The 24,267-nt window shown below is 31.1% G+C and overlaps 1 protein-coding gene across 1 annotated transcript in view; it reads right to left on the bottom strand.

The window, feature by feature from the left end:
* Positions 1 to 13,410, bottom strand: part of LOC127720781 (metabotropic glutamate receptor 2-like) — a 49,937-nt gene extending 36,527 nt beyond the window's left edge. The window contains exons 1-2 of the mRNA XM_052227533.1: positions 13,041 to 13,410; positions 163 to 320 (exon numbers count right to left, since the gene is read on the bottom strand). Coding sequence (XP_052083493.1) covers positions 163 to 320; positions 13,041 to 13,410 — 528 coding nt within the window. The remainder of the gene's footprint in view (positions 1 to 162; positions 321 to 13,040) is intronic.
* Between the last annotated feature and the right edge of the window lie 10,857 nt (positions 13,411 to 24,267).

The following is a 24,267-nucleotide window of genomic DNA, read 5'->3' on the forward strand; positions in this document are numbered from 1 at the left end:
GGGTTTCGGCTGAAACAAGTGTTGCAATGTACGGATGATCTTAAGCTGAAAATATTATATTATATTAATTATATTCAATATTCATAGTACAAATGTATAAACAAACGACCTTGTTAATGAAGTTATAAATTGAGACATGCAAACGCAATAAAGACAATTTACCTGTGGAATTTCAAATAGCTTAAGGAGTGTAGCTACTTGTATTGAAGTAACACTTGATGGCGCTCCAATAACACCAGGAATCACAGGTAGTTGTACGATTGGATCAGACTCGTCGTCACACTTATAAACTTCTGATCCGCCAACATTTGCTACGGAACCTGTAAAGATATAGCTGAAGTTATTCCGATGCAAAATTCTACTGAACCTCTGTACTGGGAAGTAAGTGAAAATAATTATAATTATTTTTAATTAAAGATACAAGCTTATAATTTATGCATGCCGACTGTAATTTATGTACACCAGACGTGCATTTTGTCTAACAAAAAAGTCATCAAAGTTACACTTATCAAAAAGAGTTCATTTGTAGATAGGGATATATATATATACTTAATTGAAGCTGTAAATAAAGTAAATTGTTAACAGTAAAGGTCCATTAAAATTGATTAATTTATGTAAAAATAAAGAGTAGATACCAGATTGTCAGATTTAGGTTTGAATATTTTTTTTGGAAAGCCATAGTACCGTTTTCACTACATTTTACCTATTGTAAATATTTACACGAATATCAGACTAGATCAACTTGTTTGGCGTACTTTTAATCATTTTGATAGTTTAATTTTGTACTAAAAGTATAGAAAAGTAGAATCTTAATGACATATAAATACGATCAGCTAAAAAATAATTTATGATAAATAAAAGACGAAACAAGAAACTTTTCAGTGATATTTCTATCTCCAAGCATATTTTATTCTATGGTCAACCGAAATATGATTAGATATGAAATCTTAACAATCCATGATTTATAAATATAGGAGTAATACAATGATTTGTTATTTCTTTTTTTCAATTGACAAATTACCCTTGACATACATTTTTTTTTTCAGGAATCATTAAATAGTGAATAGGTTTTCAATAGATAGAAATCCAATTCTCTCTATGGAATAATGTAAATTAGACTAATGCTCGTTCAAAATTAATGCATTCCTCAGCGACTCATCAGGTGCCTTCGCTTAATTAGTTCCATTGTTTGACGGAATAACCTGCAATGTGCTTCTTTCCGAGTAGAAATCAGTTGAATGTCCTTTATAAGCATAAATACAAATTTAATGAAGCCATCGCTGTTGTTTTCGAAATTATATATTATAAAGAAGATCATTATGGCATGTATCTTTAGTTTTATCACTGTCTGTAAATATGATGGAATCATCTAACTACTTGAAACATGTTATATCATGTGAATTGTTTCAATTACTCTTGGTTTCGTTTTGTTGTATATTTTCATCTCCGACAAAAAAAGTCTATAATGATGCAATGCAATCTGAGGCGTTACTGCAAACAGATGCATATTGAACCAACTAAGAGACTATTAGAAAATTACCATCAAGGAGAGAAAAATTAACAACATCAAAGTAATAGTTGTCCAGTCATAAAGTTTTGAATGATTATCATGAGAAATATCTAATATCATGGTTTAAGACAAAACACGTATTGTTTTACGTTAGATTAAGGCAGATTTTAGGTTGAATTTAGTCAGATTTAACGTTGGATTAAGTCAGATTTAACGTTGAATTTAGTCAGATGTTACGTTGGATTAAGTCAGATTTTACGTTGGATTTAGTCAGATTTTTCTACGTTGGATTTAATCAGATTTTACGTTGGATTTAACCAGATTAAGTATAGACATTGTATTATCATATTCTATAACTATATCTGGAGAATATGTCGTATATATATTTGTTTTTAAACTTTAGAATATATTTTTAAAACAATCAGGGACTAAAAACCATTAACTTGAAAAAAAGACAGACAACATGAAATACTGACAAGCAACAGTCCAAAAATCAAATACAAGGAAAAATTAAAAGTTAAGAAACGCGAACCAAACCAAACACCGAAAGCAAAAGCAGGTGCTCTCGAAAGGTAACACTATCAAGTAATGTTTCGCTGTGCTTTTGTTTGGTGCTTTAAATGTTTATATATGAGTCCTTTGATGACGAAACCCGCGTCATGCGTAGGAAATGGTAGGCCTGGTATCTTTGATGAGTTTCTTTATGAGGTTTGGTCAGACAACGGCATTTCATACAAGTTAAAAAACACATCAATGATAAAATTGACACAGTCAGTTTGTCCATAATGAGATACCAATCATTCAATGGTATGCATATCTTCGAAACGAACATAAATACCATTAAGGATAAACTAATGAGTGTAATCGTGCTGCTCATGTCGATAGACTTATTCGTACATATGCAACGTTGTAGGTTCAAACCATTCCGACTATTTTGACTCAGATTTTTACCCTTTTTTTTTTGTCTGGACATATAAAAGTGGAGGAATGATACAAAAGGTACATTCAAACTCATAAGTCGAAAACAAACTGACAGTGCCATGGCAAAAAAAGTAGAAAAGACCAAAAGACAAACAATAGTATATAACACACAACATAGAATACTCAAGACTGAGCAACACGGACCACACCAGAAACCGGGGATGATCTCAGGTGCTCTGGAAAAGTAAGTAGATCCTACTCTACATACCGCGTGATTTTTATCTTCACTTCTATCTTTGGGTTTTCTATGATTTTGCTAACGTGTAAGGATTCAAATGATTAAGCTTAGAAGTGCATGTATTATTTCCGTCGGAATTTTTATGAATCAATGCTTAATTTATCTATTTGTTTGATGGAACAACCTGTATAATGATGATTTCGGAATACATATTAGTAGACTGTCTTCTTTAGACATTAACACTAATTCTGCAAGGATATCTGTAGCTTTCAGAATTGTATAATAGTGAAAGTCTCATGGAAATTGTTTGTTATGTATAGTTGTATTTCGCTCAAACCGTTGGATGAATATATATGATTTTGATAACTTAGCTGATCCATTTATGATATGGAATACATTTGAATGGTCATAATACAGTAAAACATTACAAAATATGTATTGCAATTTCGATTGGTATGTTAAACAATAAGAACATGAATTTTCGAGAGGTAGAATAACGGAGATTATCCTTGAATTGGCACCAAATCGACGTTTTACCTTTATTGTAATTTTACACAATTGTGTATCAATAAGACAAAATGGTCAATATCTGAGCCAGTCCTGATAAATATTAATACTAGTAATTCAGAACAGTTCTTATTTTTTAATCTTTTTCTAGATATGATTAGTTTAATCAGCAGTTCAGTGATTATGTTTTTCACGTTAATTGTTCATGCTTTTCAATGTAGGTAGGATATAATGATGGTGGTAAAGTTTGTTTGATGATATAACACCGACTTTCTAATTTCTATATAAAATGTTTAATTCTCCAAACTATAAAACATAAACTTACAAAAATAATGATATGTCTCTTAAGAAAAAATAACAACAAAGTTATCGCTATGATTGCCATATCTTTTTACATTCCTAAACATTAAATACTATCACATCTCTGTTGTTTCATTTATTAGGAACAAAGACGGAAACCATTTGGTCTAAAACCCGGGATTTTTCTATTGATCCTGCTATCTGCTTTCATGCATGCCTTGTTTTTGTAATGTGTTACTGATTTAATTTCCCACCGATTACAGTTTTATTAATGATTTCTGCCTTACACTTAACAATTTTTCATCACTACGAACTGTTCAGCTTCTAAAAAAAGATGGTGAGAATTTAATAGAATTTATAGGAAAAAGCCTTCGCCTGAAAAATTACATCATTTATAAAACAAGAGAAATCACTTCACAATCCAGATTGTTATTAGACAACTGTTGTATCAATCTTATAAGACTTTGGTGTTAGCATTAAAAGTTGTGACTGTGTTGCCTTAAATTTGAACGTTACGTGGAATATTTACAAATAAACTATGCTAAAAGAGAGGAGAAAGATACCGTATTGACATTAAAACTCATAAGTAGAAAATTAACGGACAACGCCATAGCAAAAAAGAAAAAAACACCAAAAGACAAACAACAGTATACAAAACACAACATAGAAAAATAAAGACTGAGCAACACGAATAAATTCAGTATTGAAGTAGGGTTCCCATGAAGCGAGATCTTTTGTTTCAATAATAGGAAAATAGCTTACTTTATTACACTGACTTAATTTAATGTTACGAATTGGGTACAACGCTGATGACTATAACGATTCGTAAATTGTGAAAAAATGGTAATGTAACGGAGACATAATAAGAAATCATCTTTCTTGTAGATATCTATACACCCAGTGATTTTCCATGGTAGAAAAAAACGGAAGGTTATTACAACTTAGTCTTTAGTGTTAAATTTGTATTGATTATTACAATACAAATAATAATTTAATTACTGTTTCTTTGACTGTATCTTTCTGTGTGTTTTCTAAAGAATGAACTATTGTCTTATTGTTATTTAGATAGGGTATGCTACTCAAGATGAACACGACGGTGCAAACCACTTAATCGTGTTTTTCTTTCATTCATCATAAGACATAGTTAATTCTAATTTACATTGTCAACCTTACTATTAAACTGATTGGTACATTAGTCATTGTATTATCAAATCTTTGTTGACGACATAATCGTTAATATCGACTTCAGTAGGAATAAATACTAAGTGGATGTATGCAAAATCAGTTATTTGTATACACTGTCAAGGACAGAAATTGTTCGATTAACTTCATACTTAGTTCTAGAAATCTGGAAGATGCTAAGCCGGCTAGTAAATAACTTTAAAATAAATTGTTGCGTATTGGTGTTCAATAAAGGCAACAGTAGTATACCGCTGTTCGAAAACTCATAAATCGATAGAGATAAAAACAAATCCGGGTTACAAACTTAAACTGAGGGAAACGCATCAAATATAAAAGGAGAACAACGACACAACAAAAACACAACATTAAAATATAAAACACACAGAAACGAACTATAATATAACAATGGCCGTTTTCCTGACTTGGTACAGGACATTTTAAGAAAAATTGGTGGGTTGAACCTGGTTTTGTGGCATTAATAATGATCACATTGTGGAAAGATGTATATAAGATATTTTCCTACTTCAAAAATAATACAATTAAATTCGTAAGGACGAAGCATCAAATTAACCAAAAAATCGAAGCTTAGTTGGATTTAGTCATAAATGTCCTAATTCTCCCTGTAGACTATGACCTTCAAAATAGTGAGAAGATACAAAGGCGGCAATACAAACCCACAAGTCGACGAAAGAAACAACAATGCACCATTGCTGAAAAAAAAAGATCAAAAGACAAACAGTGCTTCGGGTTAACTCGTGAACTGCAGTAGGATCAGTAGATTTTGCTATACTGTAGTGACATCCATTGCACTAACTCCTGTTACAATTCGTTGATAAGCCATAACTGGCGATAAATGCCGGCACCATCAGTATATCGATGTTCAAATCTCACATATCGATTGCGAAGATAGAAATTAAAGTAATAAAAAAAACTGAAGGAATCGCACGAACTCCAAATGGAGCGAGACCGGATGTGTTTACATGGTATATAAACTCATCATAGATACCAGGATTGAAATTTTGTATTTGCGCCAGACGCACATTTCGTCTACAAAAGACTCATCAGTGACGCTCAAATCAAAAAAAGTTAAAAAGGCCAAATAAAGTCAAAGATACTTCTAAAGTGTATGTTTCACAGATAACACGTGGAAATAGAACATCTGACCTAATAGCATTCTGTGCTTTAATGGTACATCAATATTACCCAAATGGTTTTTGTGGAAAGGGATCCTTTTTTCAAAACATAGTTTTTGGCTGAATCTGTGCTTTAAACTTATACATGCATGGCATAAGTCTTGGAATTGTACACATCCAAATTCAGAAGTCGGGCCTTTTGTGGTTGTCTTTGTAATGCATCATTAGTTATTTTGATATTTTGCATTGATATAGCAAATATACATCTTTGGCACGCGACTTTGTGGAGTGATATTAAGTCTTTTGTAAAGTGTGAAGGACATTTATCAATTATATTCCATTTTTAATGACCATATGAGGAATGTAATTTTTTTTTCAAAATATTTTGAATGTTGTCTCGTATACACGAATATCTATGACATTTTTGTAAGTCAATATCGTTTGTAGTTGGCATTTTGAACACATTTCTGTCATTTCAAAGCATTATATATTTTGACATCAGTCAATATTATATTCTTTATGAAATGTTTAGCAGCTGTACAAATAATACTAGTTTATTTCATTTATTTTATTGCATCTGTACTGGCGGTGCCTTGTCAAAAGTCTCACAACAGTAACAAGGAAAGCTTAAGACTATTAATTGATTAAAGTCGTTCTGATCAAAGTCCAATGCAAACATAAACCTTTCCCAATAATTAAATAAAAGACAGAAACAGAACCAGCAATTCAAGTCATTTTGGTTTCATGGTCAATATTATATCACGTCCATATTAAAGGTCATTCAACGTCTTTGATAACAGTCGAGCGTCATTGATGAATTTTTCGTAGACGAAACGCGCGTCTGTCGTACAACATTTTAATCCATGTATCTATGATTAGTTTACTTGTAAAATGTTGAAATAGATAACCATGTTATAAAATTACTTAAAATTCAAATCGTAGAGATGTGAAATAAAATTAAGTATGATTTCTCAAATTGTGTTAAATAAGTCATATTTGATTGAAATATGCTTTTTCGATCAAAATTCATCGACAGCAATGAAGATTGTCAAAATGTCAGAAAGTAGATAGCCTTTATTTTAGTCTGGATTTTTTTTTCACATTATTAAGCGACTGTGAGGTATAGTAATCGTGTGTGTGTGTGTGTGTGTCTGTGTATGTGTGTGTATGTGTATGTTTGTCAGTTTCTTATTATATTCAAATAAATATTCCAGAGAATCGCCAGAAGCTAAAAGCATTGTGCATGTACTTTTTCTTGTTTTGAAAGTATATTAGAAATAACGAAACATGGGCTATGCCATATAATTGTTAAATGCGGTGCTGAGAAATAAAATTCTGACCCTTAAAAAATTACAACACTGTAATCAGTGTATTTGCACAAAACATTTCTTATAAGAGACATCTGTAGTTTAACGATGTTTAAACATCATAAATCTATCAAGACAAAAAGAATTAAAACTGAGGGAATGGTATGAATTCCAAAAGGAGTGGGACCGGTGGCGGCAACAGGGTAAGCGTCTCCTGCTATACCGAACACGTATGAGAATTAAAACAACACTTTGAATAACTCTACATGAACATTGTACCAGTGTTTCGTGTGTTAACCACAGTACCTAATGGTACTTCTTCGTCATAAAAAAAAGTATTACGCAAAAAGCTACAAAATTAATTCAATTAAACTGTTCTTTCATCTCAAAATAGGGTTTAGTTATTTCCATTATTAATGCATGTATTTTCCGCGATACGTAATAAAAACCGACATAAAAAGCTTTCACTAGGAACAAATCAACTCTGATCCTTTTAGCAGAATGCATTTTGTAAAGTAATTGATGATAACGTTTTGTATCTCAACACTGAACAGATTTCTTTTAAAATAAATAAAAGTGACCTTGTAAAAGAGGGACGAAAGTAAGTAAGTAATGAACACGGTACTTTAAACTAATGGTAAAATATGTTTTCCACAAGAAATACTATAATTATAAAATGCGTGTTACTATGGAGATCAAACGTAACAGTTATAGTCAACATTATTCTATTTTTCAAACGTCCTGAACATGCATGAAATATTTGCCACTGGATGTCAAGCAAATAACAATCGAATCAATCTTTTCAATATACAAAACAAAATGTAAATAAAAATAAACAGTTAATAACGATTTCCATAGAAAACACCCATCAACAGAAATAAAACGCTGGTAGTGAGACTGTAAGTAATGAAGGCAATATTTTATTTACTAGGAGTCTATCCAATATTGACCCCAATCAAGAAAGTTTCACGCTTGATAACTAATAGGAATAATATGTCTTCATTTATTTTAGTGCTGTCAAATGCACACTGCTCTCAAAACAAGCTGTATGTCTGTGTACCTCGTTCTCAAGTATTGATGTTGATTTGAGAGGCTATAAGCATAGAAGAAGGCTTAAATGTGACTTGTATCGGTGAAAAGAACATTTAATTACAGCAAACAGAATTGTGATACGTCGGATCTGTATTGAATAACCGAGCTTGATAGATTGACTCCGTTGTTCTTCCGGTTATCTCTCAATCATAATCATTATAAATGGCATGAGAATGAAACCGTTTTTTTTCAGATTGTTTTTCATTTGTGTGCATTTTTCGTTTTTGCTTTCATTGTTTATATTTGTGTACAATTTTTACTTTTGTTTTATCGTTTACATTTTTTTTTTCAGTTTTATTTGCGTTCATTTTAATATATTTGTAAATACAAAATTTTATACAAATTTACAAATTTTGAAGAGCTGATCAAACCACAAATTGCATTGTTTTCATTTATGTACACTTTAGTTTTTATTTTTTATTTTTTTTTTCCATTAGTATTCAGTTTTCGTATTTTGTTTTTTGTTTACATTTGTTTACAATTTTTTTTTTTTTGTTTTTTTTTCTTTATATTTTTTTTGTAGTTTTATTGATGTCAATGTGTACACGTGAGCGTTGCTTTTATCAGTTATAAAATTTTGAAGTTATGTTTTCCTCTTTTTGTAGGTTTGTGTATTTGTTCATTAATTGCTTCGGGTTTATATTTTTGCTTTTGTTTACATAATTTCATTATTGTTCTTGGAATTGCACTGTCACTTAATCTTCCCCTTGTATGTTATCTGAAATTACTTTTTTATCTCTAGACATAAATCATAAAGTGAATGCGTTATGGTGTTATTGTGTCGTTGCGTTTCTGCACCATAGACATATACTCCATGTCCTCATTAAATCACATATAAAAATATAATCTGCTGTCAAACAGTTCTAAAATGTTTGAAATGCTATCACGTTTGATAGTTTATCATTTCGATATTTGCAGTGTTTCACTGATCCATTTTCACAACAGTGCAATCCATAGCAAACTTGTCAAATAACTTACTTTTGATCATTGACACTTGTGTTTACATCATGTCATTTCCTTGTTCTTTGAAGAAATATCAAATACTTCAATATTCTAATATTTACACTTCCTTAGAATTAAAAAGTTTACTTGTATATTCAGAGAATAAATCATATTGAGAATATTCTGCTGACATACAATTAAAGTAGATAGCATTGTACTTACTCACAAGTTAAAACAATCAAACATGGATCTGTTTCTTATGTTTTGAGACCATTTTTTGTAGACAAAAACAAAATCAAATACAATTGAGAATGGAAATGGGGAATATGTCAAAGAGACAACAACCCAACCAAAGAGCAGATAACAGCCGAAGGCCACCAATGGGTCTTCAACGCAGCGAGAAAACCCCGCACCCGGAGGTGGTCCTCAGCTGGCCCCTAAATAAAATTTTGTACTGGTTCAGTGAAAATGAACGTCACACTAAACTCCAAAACATATAAAGGAACTAAAATTAAAAAAACATCCAATACTAACAAAGGCCAGAGGCTCCTGACTTGGGACAGGCGCAAAAATGCGGCGGGGTTAAACATGTTATGTGAGATCTCAACTCTCCCCCTATACCTCTAGCCAATGTAGAAAGATGTTTTAAAATACTTCCTTTTAGGACAACAAATCACAAAATATAAAGTGTTTTTGAAAATTGACTTCGATTAAATGAAACATTTAGAATACAATGAAAACTAGTTAGTTTATATATATATAAATTATGAATTTGCACTTGAACTAAATGTTGAACTCCGTCAGGCAAAGATGAAAAAAGACGTATTCCTGTTATATATCCACCAAAATGTTTGTTATTTTTTATAATGTTTGTTGTGTATTGATTTACAAAGTTTGATAACACAAATATGTTTAAAATTCTTTTGCCAAGTTTTTCTATTCAATTAAATGAATAGTACATAAAACATTTTAATATATAACCCATCTTGGAAAATATACTGCACTTGCAATATAAACATCGACTCGCGATAATATTCATGCATTAAGCCTGTAACATTTTTACTTGAGAACTGTCTACCTATGTAACAATTATTATTTAACAGTTGAAAACAAAGAACGGTAAACTTCTCCAAACACTAAGAATAATACCTTGGACCTTTGGAAATCACACAAAGTGTGCATGTCGTTGCGAAAATTCTTTCTTAATCTCTATGAAAACACAATCTATGTTTTCTTGAGATTTCTGTGTTGTGATTGATAATCATCAATATTTACGTACCATTTATTTTTCGAATTTTCGAATGTTGGATATGAATAAGAGGAAGTAGCATTGTGCAGATGTTCTAACTGAGTCTTCTCATCCTAGATTCCAACATCATAGAATGCAATTATATACGAAATTTTACTTGAATATAGAACCAGGACGGGTTGCACTAGTGGGGTAGGATTTGATTATCCTACCGGAGCACATGGCTTCAACCCCTGTGTTTTATCGTGATTTGTATTACTAAATCTTTAGTTTTATTTGTAGCGATTTGTGGAAAATTGGTTATTATTTCGTCAGTTTTCATTTCGATCATAGTGTTGTCATGACCTATAGTTGTTAACTTCTATGTCATTTGGTCTCTGTTAGAGAGTTGTCTCATTGCCAATCAACCACATCTTCTTATTTATATATATGTTATACGAGAGGATTTTAATTTCAACAATGTGAATTTTCCATTTCTGGGCTACATGATTCCAGCATATGTAATATAGATCTTCTAGTTGATACGACGTTCCAGGTCTCGCGTTTCATATCATGATTTTGTTGCTAGAGGAATGCTGCTTAAAAGGAAGCTATTAAACCAACAGTTCCAAACGGTAGAGTTGAAATCAATCCTACGAAAGTTTTATGGACGACATCATGATATTTTTTACCGTTGTAGAAGATTTGTGTCAAGGATGATCAGGATTATGTTCAATAGCCTTAATCATAACATCATAGAATGCATTTATATCCGACATTTAACTTCAATACAGTACCACGACGGGTGGCGTGCGTGGAGTAGGATTTGATTGCCCTATCGGAGCACATGACTTCAACCACTGTTTTCTGTGGGATTTGTATTACTCAATCTTTAGTTTTATTTATAGCGATTTGTGGAATATTGCTTATAATGTCAACTGTTAATTTCGACCATAGTGTTGTTATTGCGACTTACTGTCTTTGTTTGCCACTTTGGTATTTCCTCGCTATTTTTTATATAACATATTAGAGGTATGATTTCATTATCATCAGATTGGATACTTTAGCATCCGTTCAACAACTGGAAAAACTCATAATAGAAACTTGACTAATAATTTAGTACACCCGACGCGGGTTTCATCTTTATAATACTAGTCCTCAAGTGGCATTCGAATCTGAACATTTGGAAAGCCTAATTAAAAAGGAAGTTGAAGCGCATTAGACACCAATATATCCCAACATTTGTGCAAAACAAAAGCGCTTAGACCATCTTATTGTTATATTGCATTAAAAGCGGGAGGTTTGGCTAGCCACAAAACCAGGTTCAACCCACCATTTTTTTCTTAAAATGTCCTGTACCAAGTCAGGAAAATGGCCACTGTTATATTATAGTTCGTTTCTGTGTGTGTGTTACATTTTAATGTTGTGTTTCTGTTGTGTCGTAGTTCTCCTCTTATATTTGATGTGTTTCCCTCAGTTTTAGTTTGTAACCCGGATTTGTTTGTTTCTCAATCGATTTATGAATTTCGAACAGCGGTATACTACTGTTGCCTTTACTTGATACGGGTTTCCGTTTATTTTATTTATTTCATTAGATCAGGATTTCGACAAAATGTTGATAGAACGAACTATGTGTCTTAAAATGTTACTAGTGATGCAGAAAATCAAACCAGAACTATAAATGAACTTTTTAGACAACAAGTTAAAACCATTTAAACGCCGAAAGTTACCCTGCATATTCTAATTTCCCATAATATAAAAAATAAAAAAAATATCTTTAAATTACCAGGTAACAATATAAATTTTTCGAAATTATGAAACCTGTTGGTCGCCGAGGTATGGTTGCCGAACAATCTGGTCTGGAATGTTAGTCTTGATGTATCATTTGCAAAATAGTCATTGTTCTGCACTTGTATGATTTATGTGCAAAGTACGATGTATTCTCATATTACAACAAACTAGTTTCTTACTGTTTTAAACCAACAGAACCTTACATGTTTTTATTTTATTTTTTTAATTGTTTTTTTTTTTTGCAAACCATTTTGATAAATACCTCACAAATGCTCACCTATTTATATTTGAAATGGTCTTTTGTTTTGAATTCATGGTTTTAAAAATGCCTAATTTTGAGCAAGACATGCAAATTGAAATAGCACATGTTGATATAATACACTATTATGTTTGGCTAAAATTGGACGGAAACATCTGAAGGAATATGAAAAAAGTTTACCTTTGTTTGAAATGGCCAAAAATATAGAAACATTAACGGTCTAAAGAAATAAAAGGAATAAAATTTAAGGTGGTACCTAACACTACAGGGAGATAACTCTGTAAAAATCAGCTAAACGTTTTAATTACGTTGTATTGTTTAGGAAATATTAAGCTTCTCAATGATCAAAATTAGTGTTTGTCAAACTGCTATATAACCAATGAAATTTTTCTGATAAAGTGGTTGGTTCAAATTTTTTGAAATTTTTATATTTTTGTCAAAGGGTCAAAGTAAACATTTTGTCAAAATTTTATGAAAATTAAACGAGCCAAATTTATATTAGTCAAGGTGTTGGGTACCACCTTAAACAAAAATATAATACCGTTAGGACAAACAAATCATTACATAGAAAAAAGAAAAAGCAAATTAAGATAAAGAAAAAAGGATAGATACAATGTAACTGACACCAACCTCTTATAAAGTCGACAGCTTGTTCTAGTCCATATATATCCCTATCGCAGTCGTCTTTAGATAATACACCTATACTAAATCCTGGTAGAAAATCTCCTTCGTTAATCCTATCTAACGTGTACATCATACATTCCAGAGCTTGAATGCCACCTTGTGGCATGATAGGACCACATATTTTATTATCGCTCCTTTCGTGGACCATGTGTAAAGCTCCAAGTATTATATCACCTGGAATTTCGGCCTGTAAATCATGACGAGGCCAGGTATAATTTCCATATTTACCAACGTATACCACGCCAGGGTCTTTGTGGAGTGAGGCGAGAACCACTGAGTGTATAATAACAACGAAATATCCCACATTTCTTCTCATAGTTCCAGTAAAGTTGTGAATGTTAAATAATTAGAATCTGAAGAATCCATAGCCTTCGGCTACCGATCATCCAATAGTAGAAACAGTAATCAGGAACATGGTGTCAATATCGCTACAATTATAATCAACATTGTTACTGGCTTTGTCAACTACAATATAAGATAACAGTTTTATCATGGGCATTTCCATAATTAGGTAAATTATATGAATTCTTGTATATTTTTAAATAAAACACTAATTGATTTATATTTTTTTATTTTTACAAACTAAGAGATGTAATTCACGTGTGCGTTAAAATATTTCTTAATATCCTATCTTTCAGCAAGTACGTACAGAGCTGCCAAATGACTAATATATTTAATGTAATCTGTCGACTTTATACTTCGAAAGATATATAGAAAAATATGAAATGGTTTATATAAGTTTGTTTAAACATAAAGTGTAATGTTTATTTCGTTTTTATTTTCTTTGCATAAAGATCATTTCTATTATTTTCATCAGTCACTTTGATTGTTAACTAAGTATTCAGCTTACACCTACACAATCTTAAATGCCTGAACACTTTTCATATGTACTTTCAGAAATATATTTTATGCTAATGTTTCGAGGCTGTCACATGGTGACAGTGCTAGTTTTTATCCATATTGATATCGGTTCTTATCGCAAAATTAATGATTCCTTTATACTTATTTCTGGCATTTTATCTTATTTGATTCTCTGTAATTTTGTTAACATTTGAGCTGAGTCGGATAGAAATCGACCTTTTGCAAGTGCACGTATACATGTACCTTTAAGACTTTAAGTGATTTTGGAACATTTAAATTCGAAATAAAAGATGAATTGGGGTCTATTTTGTAGGGTTCTGATAACAACTTAATTTTCAAACAGTTAGATACTTTCCGTAGAGATTTTTTCAACCCGAAATAGGTTAACAGATGTTTTAATATTCATTTGCATAAGGTTGATTTCTATCCGATGCAGCTCATTTCTTGTTGCTTGTCAAATGATTTAATTTTGTTCCTTAGTTAAATTTTGTACATATGTTCATAATAAAATAGTTGCCATATTTCGCGGATCAATGAACATAGAAACGTATCAGGTTAAGGTTTACTTTATCTGTAGTTTACTTTAAATGATTTATCTTAGAAGGTTTTGGATATTATTGTTAGGTCTCTTTTAGTCAAATAGCTCTTCAGCTATTTATACATCCCCAGTTTTTCATATTTTTTTAACGTTCCGGATGAAGGTAAATCGAGAAATAAAATTTGTTTCGAAAATTAGACTCTGTGATAACAACGTTTTTGTACATCAGTCTAATAAAAGAAGGAAAGGATTGTGTCTGCCTAAAAACTAAAAACGGTGGAAAGTTGTATAGTTAAACCCAGTTTGCAGCAATCCACAATTTCCATTAAAAGAGTGAATTGTTTTAACAAACAGTAGTTTGTATTCTAATTCGGGTAAACAATTAGTTTTTTGAAGCACATTTCATTGAAACAGTGTATAGTCCGGGTTGTTTTATTCAAAAGAACGACCTATCGTTCTGAAGAGAAATAACTCCAAATAGGTATATAACAAGTCTTAATCCGGATAATCATTTTTGAAAAAAAAAACAAATTTCCTTCTCATTCGCTTGTATACCTTTTTAGAAATCTGTCACATCCTTTATAAAACGTAAATAGGAGACATCAGTATTAAAACAAAACAAGGAACCAAACATTATCAGCCATTCATTTATCATCAAATGCCTCTACACTTCAAAGAAAAACCACATGTAACTAGATATATTGTATAAAATGGGATATGAGGAGATTAGAGAAATTACAAGATAAAACCTGGAAATTTTCTATAATAGGAAGCGTCAATGTATTTCACAAATGAACTGAATAATAGATGTTTTTGTTTTTATGATCTTTAAATTGATTTATTTTTTAACAATATAATCCAGCAAGTAATGAAAATTATCCCATTGAACAAAATATACATCTATGGTAAAAACGAAAGAGAAGATATCAAGGAGTTTATCAAAATTTTATTAAATTAAATAAAAACAGACAACAATCGCCAAAAAGAAATACGACGTAAAGACAACCCACTATAACAAAACATTACACAGAAATTTAAGCCTGAGTAACTATAACTTAATTAAAGATAGGATATAAACTGAGGTATTCCGGTAGGATAAGCAGTTCCTGCGTCGCTGGTGGCATCTGTCGAGTTTCTATATAAAGATAGATTTACGTGTACATGTATCGATGAAATCCGCTTAGTCTATATGGTAGAGACGTGAATACTTATAATGGTGTCGTAAAGCAAAGTCTTTACTTGAATCATAATTGATATCCTAGTGCATTTTTAGCTTTGATATATTGTATAGACACTGTTCTTTTGTTAAACCGTATCATGCTATTCCCTTAATTTGTGTTTGTTACCTTTATTTGTCCCTCCCTTGTCGATTCATGAGATTTAAACATTAGTAAAGTACTGTCGCCTGAATTAGACATATTGTACAATAACTCGTTAATTAATATAATTTTAATTATCATCATCATAATCTTCTTCATCATCATCATTATCCTTGTCGTGTGTGGCACGTGCTGCCTTTTTTGTTACTCCATAATTTAATTATTATTCATCAAGAACAAAAGCTGAAAATAACACGAAGGGGAAATGATGCATTAGTGATTCGTGCCAGACAGGATTAGCTTAATCTGGTATTCCATATTTCCCCTGTGATGTGTAGTTTTATTCATTTTAATAAGTATTAATTTTTGTTTATATTCTATTTCCGCCTTAATGAATAAACATTTGGGTAAGATTAATGACTAATGAATCGGTGGATTCCTTGGCACACCTTCTAAATTATGCTTTAATTTCTTTGCAAAAAATGACATGAAGTGAATAAGTTCATATAAACATTTTAGTCATTTTATTTTTTCAGAAAAATCGTTAATTTATTCAGCATGTATAAATGAAGTTAGCCACTATATTACCTCTTTAAATGAAACGTATATTCAATTGTATATTTAATATAGGATTAAAGACATTTTTTAAAAGGTTATGGATGTGTAAAATAGGCTTTATGAATGGCAAACTGAATATAAGTCTGAAGGCTTTCATGTAATGTTAATGAGTCAGCAGCCCAGCTTCGACATCAATAACCTTTTAAAAAATGTGTTTAAGGTGGAACATAACACTACAGGGAGATAACTCTGTAAAAATCAATTGAACTTTTTAATCTCGTTCTATTATTAAGAAAGTATTAAGCGTCTCAATGATCAAAATTAGTGTTTGTCAATCTGCTAAATATCCCATGAAAATTTTTCCGATAAAGTGTGTGGTTCAAGTTTTTTGATTTTTTTATATTTTTGGCAAAGGGTCAAAGTAAATATTTTGTAAAAATTTTATGAAAATTAAACGAGCCCAATTGATTTTAGTCAAGGTGTTTAGTACCACCTTAATCCAACTCTCAAATCAATTATTTTTCATTCTTTACTTTAAACTTCATCTTTCTTTGAACCTCAAGGATTTCATTGATGTACATCGCGCATGAATATATCACAGTTAAAGCAACACATATTTACATAGATAACGAAAGTAGTTTAGGCAACATGCCATATTGAATAGATGATTTTAACGGATCAAACAAATTCAAGTATGTGTAGCTATTCCAATTATATAACAATAACAAAATAGGTTACAGTCTTGGCCATTGACGAATCAAAATTTAAAATTATTATGATCATCCAGTACTAACTTATACGATGTTGTAATGGCAACATAAGATTCATTCCGTCATGCCTACCGCTTTTAAATAAACTTATCCTAGATACCAGGCTTAAAAATTGAACGCCAGACGCGCAGATCTCGTCTACAAAAGACTAAAGTAACGATCGAAAAGTTAAAAGGCCAAATAAAAAACGAAGCTAAAGAGCATTAAAAGTGAATCTTTATCAGGCCCTAATTTTAAAAAGAGCAGTTTCTATCATAACTTCAGTAAGAAGCAAATATTCGTAAATATTCTTCTTTAAAAAAAAGTTAACCTAGTATTGACTTTCTTCATCATGTTCATCTTTTTCTTCTATAATTCAACCTTGAATATATATTTTTGAGTTGATTCAAGGAGATTTTTATAAAGTTTAATTGCTTCAGGTCAAACAAATATATAATGTTGATACAGTGATGTGAATATCTGAAATGCCGGTTTTAAAGCAGCCGAATTTAAATAAATTGAATTTAGTGACATTCGTGACATGATCATTAAACAGAATTCTCTGTTAGAAACTAAAAGAACGTTCATAAATGTACTGTCAATGCCGGATTTAAAGTTGTTGTTTTACACTAATCTTGTTACTAAAAACAATGAGTTTGTAAAGTCAATTTTCGCTGAATACTCTGTTCTGCTTTTGTTTACTAACTGATAAGTAGTTGAACAAAATAGACATACATGTACACGTTAGCTTCTGTGTGCAAGAAATCATAGTTAAATATGAAAATAAAATGGGAAAAAAACACCACTGAAAGTCGATTTTGTTTGAAATTGTAGAAGCCATTTAACACAAGATACTGCTCATGTCCATAAATCATGCAATAAAATACGACATCATCAAAATATTGTATATTTCAATACGTTGTTGAAAAATATAACGCTGCACAGTGAGATAATACACCACCAACCCACTAGCAAGAAAATAAAACCCATTATGTCAGTTTGGATTGGTCACCCAATTTTATCAATATAACGGAACTTTAAACAACCATCATATAAGTGAGAGGTTTAAAACCAGGTTTAACCCACCATTTTGTTCGGAAAATACCTGTACCAAGTCAGGAATACGACGTTGTTTTATTACTTGTTCCGTTGATTGATATCGTAATTATGTACTTCCCCTTTTTAAATTTGCCTTTTAGTTTCGGTATTTTTGTTATACTTTTTTGATTTACCGGAGAAGACACTAGTACTGCTTAGAATATAAGTAGGGTTGTAATTCATTAATTTATAACACAATATCGTTGCATACAAATGACCGAATCGAAAGCAAAGCATGGGCTTTTATTAGGGTTTTTCTTTATGTTCAGCCTTGTGTTTTGCTTTCTTTTTTCTTTCTACCTTTTCTGTAAGCAAATTGTGTTCTCAGTCTCCTTTTTCCACATATGAAATGTAAATAGGTAAGTATATACAATATTATAGTGTAGTTAATTGTTTTTGGTCATTATTTCTGGAGTTTACTCAAATTGATTTCTAAAATTATTTTATTAACTTACGGTTTCAATAAGTCTTTTTGAATTAAATGTTCCTAGTAAACAACCATCCTTTAACCAATCGAGATAAACGTTATGCCTCTGCAATCCAGCTAAGGATAAATGTCATTATATCAAACGCACAAAATATATTCTTTAGTTATCAAAGATTTCACCGCTAAATTGTCGTCAACGGAAATCAATCAAGTTTATTGGCACGAGTATTTATCTATTCAACGACAAAGAAAAATCACTTTTTATTTATTCTGATAAAATTATTAATTTCATTGAATAATTCAAATCAAGTAAAATGTTATTTGATATTCTTTAAAGTTAATCGCGACTTTTGCTACTCTTTAATTAGATAAGCAAGCTAAGACACACTTTCTGTATAATTCCATAGAAAATGTCTAAACTACGGAAATTACAAGGTCTTTGACTCCTCAAATGAGATATTAAATATTCTCGTAGCTTCTCGTCTATTTCAATAAAGTCAAATTACATGTTTGCCGTACTAAAGGACTATTCAGACCTCGAGGTCACTAATTATCTACCTCGTTATGAGTATATTGCTTTGAACAATTAAACCCGAAATTTCTAATCCAGTTTAGTTTTACAAAATAAATTTTAGTCGATATCTAATCAAAATAAGAGATAATTTGCAAGAATTTAAAGCAATTACACTTAAGAAAGATACTTGCGCAAAGAAATAAAAACAATTCTTACAAACTGTTTTTGTACGCATTGAAATGAGCTGACAAGTAGTGAATGTTGTATAATTGTATTAAATGTGATATACAGATCTCTAGAAAAATGCACAATTCCTTCAAGATGAACTATTGAACCAAATGAGGGCATTCACTATTCCTAATTCTTTCCTAATAACAAAATCAAAAACTGTGTGGTGACCAATTAAAAACTGAAACGTTTAACAGGGGGGAAATCAAACAATATTTGCAGTACAGTTTTGTTAGAAATGCATCAAGAACAAGAAACTGGTATCTGCGTTTTACCATTGGTTTAAAGTAACATTGTTTAATCTGAACGACAAACCGAACAGCAAAATCTGTCTGAAATTCAATTTTGCTCTGGTGGCTGTAACCTTACTTTTAGCCTAGTACACAATCTACAAACTGTGAGGCTCGAGCTAGGGTCGATCTCTCTGGAATTTCTTTCACTTGCAGTGTCAAAATCTTAAATTATTTAAAACCGAAAGGAAATTAAAAATTAAAGCTAGATAATAGATATTGAAGATTTAACAATTATTTGTACCCATACCCTCTTCTATAAATGTCCCTGGTGTAAAAGAAATAAAGGCGAAACTGATCCTAATTCTTTTCAATCACAATGTATCATTCATATCATACAAAAACGAAACCCTGGAGACTAATCATATGGTGCACTAGGTAGTGGTACTGACACTTTGGTAGTAATAAAACAAGATATTCATAGAAATTAAAAAAAAAACTCATAGGATTTAATTGATTTGACATTATTGTCTCTATTCACTCAACATTAATGGAGTATAGCAGTATATAAGAAACAAATCATAATTGATTATTATTTGTACATATGTTATGTATAATTTTCAAATAGATGTATGTCCTCCTGTATGAACATCAATTGCAAAAGCTTCCCAATGCTTTCCAATGCTTTCCAATGCTTCCCAATGCATGACAAATTTATTTCAAACATGCAAAACGTAACCATTACTGTAAGGTTCTATTTATTGATTTTACGTTTGATACATATACTTTCATATAAAATAAGGTGTGGTATGATTGCCAATGAGACAACTCTCCATAAGAGACCAAATGACACAGAAATTAACAACTATAGGGCACCGTTATGCATGGTTTTAACGAAAAAATGTTTCGAACTTGTGTAATAAATTTTTTACATCAGTTTTGATATAAGTCCAATATAGTCCTTTAACCCTTTTCAGAAAGTTCGGCGTACACTATAGGTTTATATGAGAGTCTTGTGATAATATCTAGACTGAGTTGTAGAATAATAACGCAGAAGAAAGGTTAAAATGTTTTTTTTTTTCAAATTTATGTTAAATAAATATATAAAATAATCATAGTGTCATCGACTCTTCTTTTTTTTCGACGTTTTAACTAATCTGACCTTGTTGGAAGTGAAAACGACAATTTACGTCTTTCCACGCATGACGTTACGTTTATTTCGACGTTTTGTGGTATTTTTTCTTTACCTAGAACACCATTTAGACTGGTTTTTACAGGAAAAACACGAAATTGGTGACCTTATCAAAGTGCGTATTGTTATGCGTTTACTTTTCTACATTGGCTAGAGGTATAGAGGGAGGGTTGAGATCTCATAAACATGTTTAACCCCGCCGCATTTTTGCGTCTGTCCCAAGTTAGGATCCTCTAGCCTGTGTTAGTCTTGTATTATTTTTAATTTTAGTTTCTTGTGTACAATTTGGAGTTTAGTATGGCGTTCATTATCACTGAACTAGTATATATATTTGTTTAGGGGCCAGCTGAAGGACGCCTCCGGGTGCGGGAATTTCTCGCTGCATTGAAGACCTGTTGGTGACCTTCTGCTGTTGTCTGTTCTATGGTCGGGTTGTTGTCTTTTTGACACATTCCCCATTTCCATTCTCAATTTTATCAATATCATTTATACGAAAATATATCAGGAAACAATATGTCGAACTTTAAATAATTAGCAAAATTTATTGGCTGGATAAAAAGAAGAAGAAGATGTATGTACCAATAGGACATTTATAACTCATAAGTTGAAATGGCAAAACAGGTAAAACCATAAAGAGACAAATAATTTCACGACACACTACATTGTACATAGAAAACCAAAAACTGAGCAACACGATACCCATCAAAATATGTACTGTATGTAGATTAAGGAATTTTTAAATACAATTTTGACAAAATTTTTGATAGATTTGACGTATATTCTATAAAAACAATCGAATTTTTTAAGGGATTTTAATTCAATAACAATAAAGATAGTATAACTGTTAATATATCGCGTTTTTTTTTAAATTTTCAGTGAGAGTTTAAAGTTCTAAAGTTGTATGAAAAATTTGTGACACAACCCATTACCATTCCTTGATTTAAATATTTTGATCGAAGAAAAAAATCACGAACATTGCTACAATTAAGAATAATGAATTTTGATAAACGTAAAAGAACAAAAGGCACCATGAAATCAATGTCCTGTTATTTGTTTTTGAAAGCAAAGCACGATTTCTTTTTTAGTTATCGTGTAATTATGTGCACATTTAATCCGTGTTTGTCGTTAAACAACAAGTAATTATACTTATTTAAATAATGCTGTGCTGTATGCAATAATCAGTTACTGTTTATGTTTTTTGTTGCTCATGTTTATGTTTTTTGTTTTTTTTTTTCAATGTTTTTGTTTTTTTTTTCTTGGGGGGGGGGGGAGGTGGGGGGCGAAGAGTTCTATGTCTGTGTTGCGTATAATGTAAAAATTACATAATAAGGGTTAAATCTGCTTTGAATTAAATACAAATTCTTTTTAAAAATGTCTAATTGTCCACCACTTTTGAATTTTTCTTAACGAACACATATCACCGGCATATTGCGGCCAAAAATAGTTCGGCTCGTGTAAAGTCGTAACTGATGTCGTTATCGTGCTCAACCGATTATTCTTGAGGCATAGACATAATCCCGTAATAAACATATTAGTGTTGCTGGCAGGTATTTAAAAGTCTTAAATTTATTTACCACTTTTTTATACTCTGACGATTTTGAGTTTGACATCTTGAATGGACACATGTCTTCTGTTAAAATAAAAACCATCGTATATGTTGACCTCTATATGTCTTTTGATTTGTGTGTGTCGTTGGTTTTTTGTTTATCCTGATTCCTTATTTTTATATTGGGTTTAGAATATATCACTGTTAAACTTAAGTGTGCAGAAGTATGACGTTCTATATTCTATAAGAGATAAACAAGGTTTACACGATCTGCTTTTTGGATAACCCTCGTTATAGGTGTACACTAACTATAAAACCAGATTTAATCCACAATTTTCTACATAGGGAAATGCCTGTACCAAGTCAGTAATATAACAGTTATTTTCCATTCGTTTGAGATTTTGATTTTTCCATTTTATAAAGGACTTTTTTTTCTTGGCGGGGGGGGGGGGGGGGGGGGGGTGCAAAGAGTTCTATGTCTGTGTTGCGTATGATGTAAAATTACATAATAAGGGTTAAATCTGTTTTGAATTAAAAACAAATTCTTTTTAAAAATGTCTAATTGTCCACCACTTTTGAATTTTTCTTAACGAACACATATCACCGGCATATTGCGGCCGAAAATATTTCGGCTCGTGTGGAGTCGTAACTGATGTCGTTATCGTGCTCAACCGATTAAGATTATTCTTGAGGCATAGACATAATCCCGTAATAAACATATTAGTGTTGTTGGCAGGTATTTAAAAGTCTATTAAATTTATTTACCACTTTTTTATACTCTGACGATTTTGAGTTTGACATCTTGAATGGACACATGTCTTCTGTTAAAATAAAAACCATCGGTCATGTAAAATTTTATAACCCTGACACGTGTCCGAATGTGAAATTTTGAAATTGAAACAATTTTTACATTACAGAGGATAGACTGTTACCGGTATAAACAACACAACCATTTAGAAATTAAAAAGCACAAAGAACAACACTCATAACTAAAGCAAACCTTTTCGTGAAGTTCGGTTTACGCCATATGCTTATATGAGAGTCTTGACTAATACGGAAACCATTAGTAATATAATAACACAGAAGATAGGTAAAAGTACTTTTTTCAAATTTAAATTTAATCAATTTCATTTCATGGCTATGCATAAACAACTGTTATATACAGAATTATTTTGCGTTATAAGTTGAGATCATGCTGCGTAAATAGAGGCAAAACAATAAAGATGATAGACTAATGTCGTCATTTAAATTCGAAACAGGTTTTGATAGATTTGAATTGAATAATATTTTGACGACCAGAAAATATATATTTTCTTGTCTTTGTAGACATTTCAATGAGTTTGAAATATAATAGAGAAAGGTAAAATAATTTAGTGTATAGTTAAGAAGATGACAAGAGTCATGATTGTTTGGTCTATGAAATTGCAAAATTAGTAAATGGGCAACCATATACAACAAGTCGAAGATATACAACAATGACAAACGAAGTAAAGACCAACAACAAAACTAAACATTATAGTTCATTTTCAACCGTTTATTATTTATTATTGCTTTTTTGTAATATTTTTTTTTACGCTTATCAAAGTATTCACTTGAAATATGTTTTTCCCATATACTTGTATACTGTTGCTATTCAACTTAATTTATTTGGATTATTAAAGATTGTGATTTGTCAGTCATGATGACTCTTTTTGTTTATTTGATTTTGATTTTTGTTTTTGTCTTTGTTTTGTTTTTTGTATTTTGTTGTTTTATTGTTGTTGGAATTTTTGTGGGAAGCAGGGCTTTTTTACTCGTTTTTTGGTTTTCATTCTCCCAAAGTTTTTAAATATTGAGCCTCCTCAACGTTTCGTCTTGAGCGTATTTAACGATACAAGAAACAAGTCACATAAGCAGATAAATGCAAAACAAAT

Source organism: Mytilus californianus, unplaced genomic scaffold (assembly GCF_021869535.1).
Source record: "Mytilus californianus isolate M0D057914Y unplaced genomic scaffold, xbMytCali1.0.p SCAF_11, whole genome shotgun sequence".
Taxonomy (NCBI): Eukaryota; Metazoa; Mollusca; class Bivalvia; order Mytilida; family Mytilidae; genus Mytilus; species Mytilus californianus.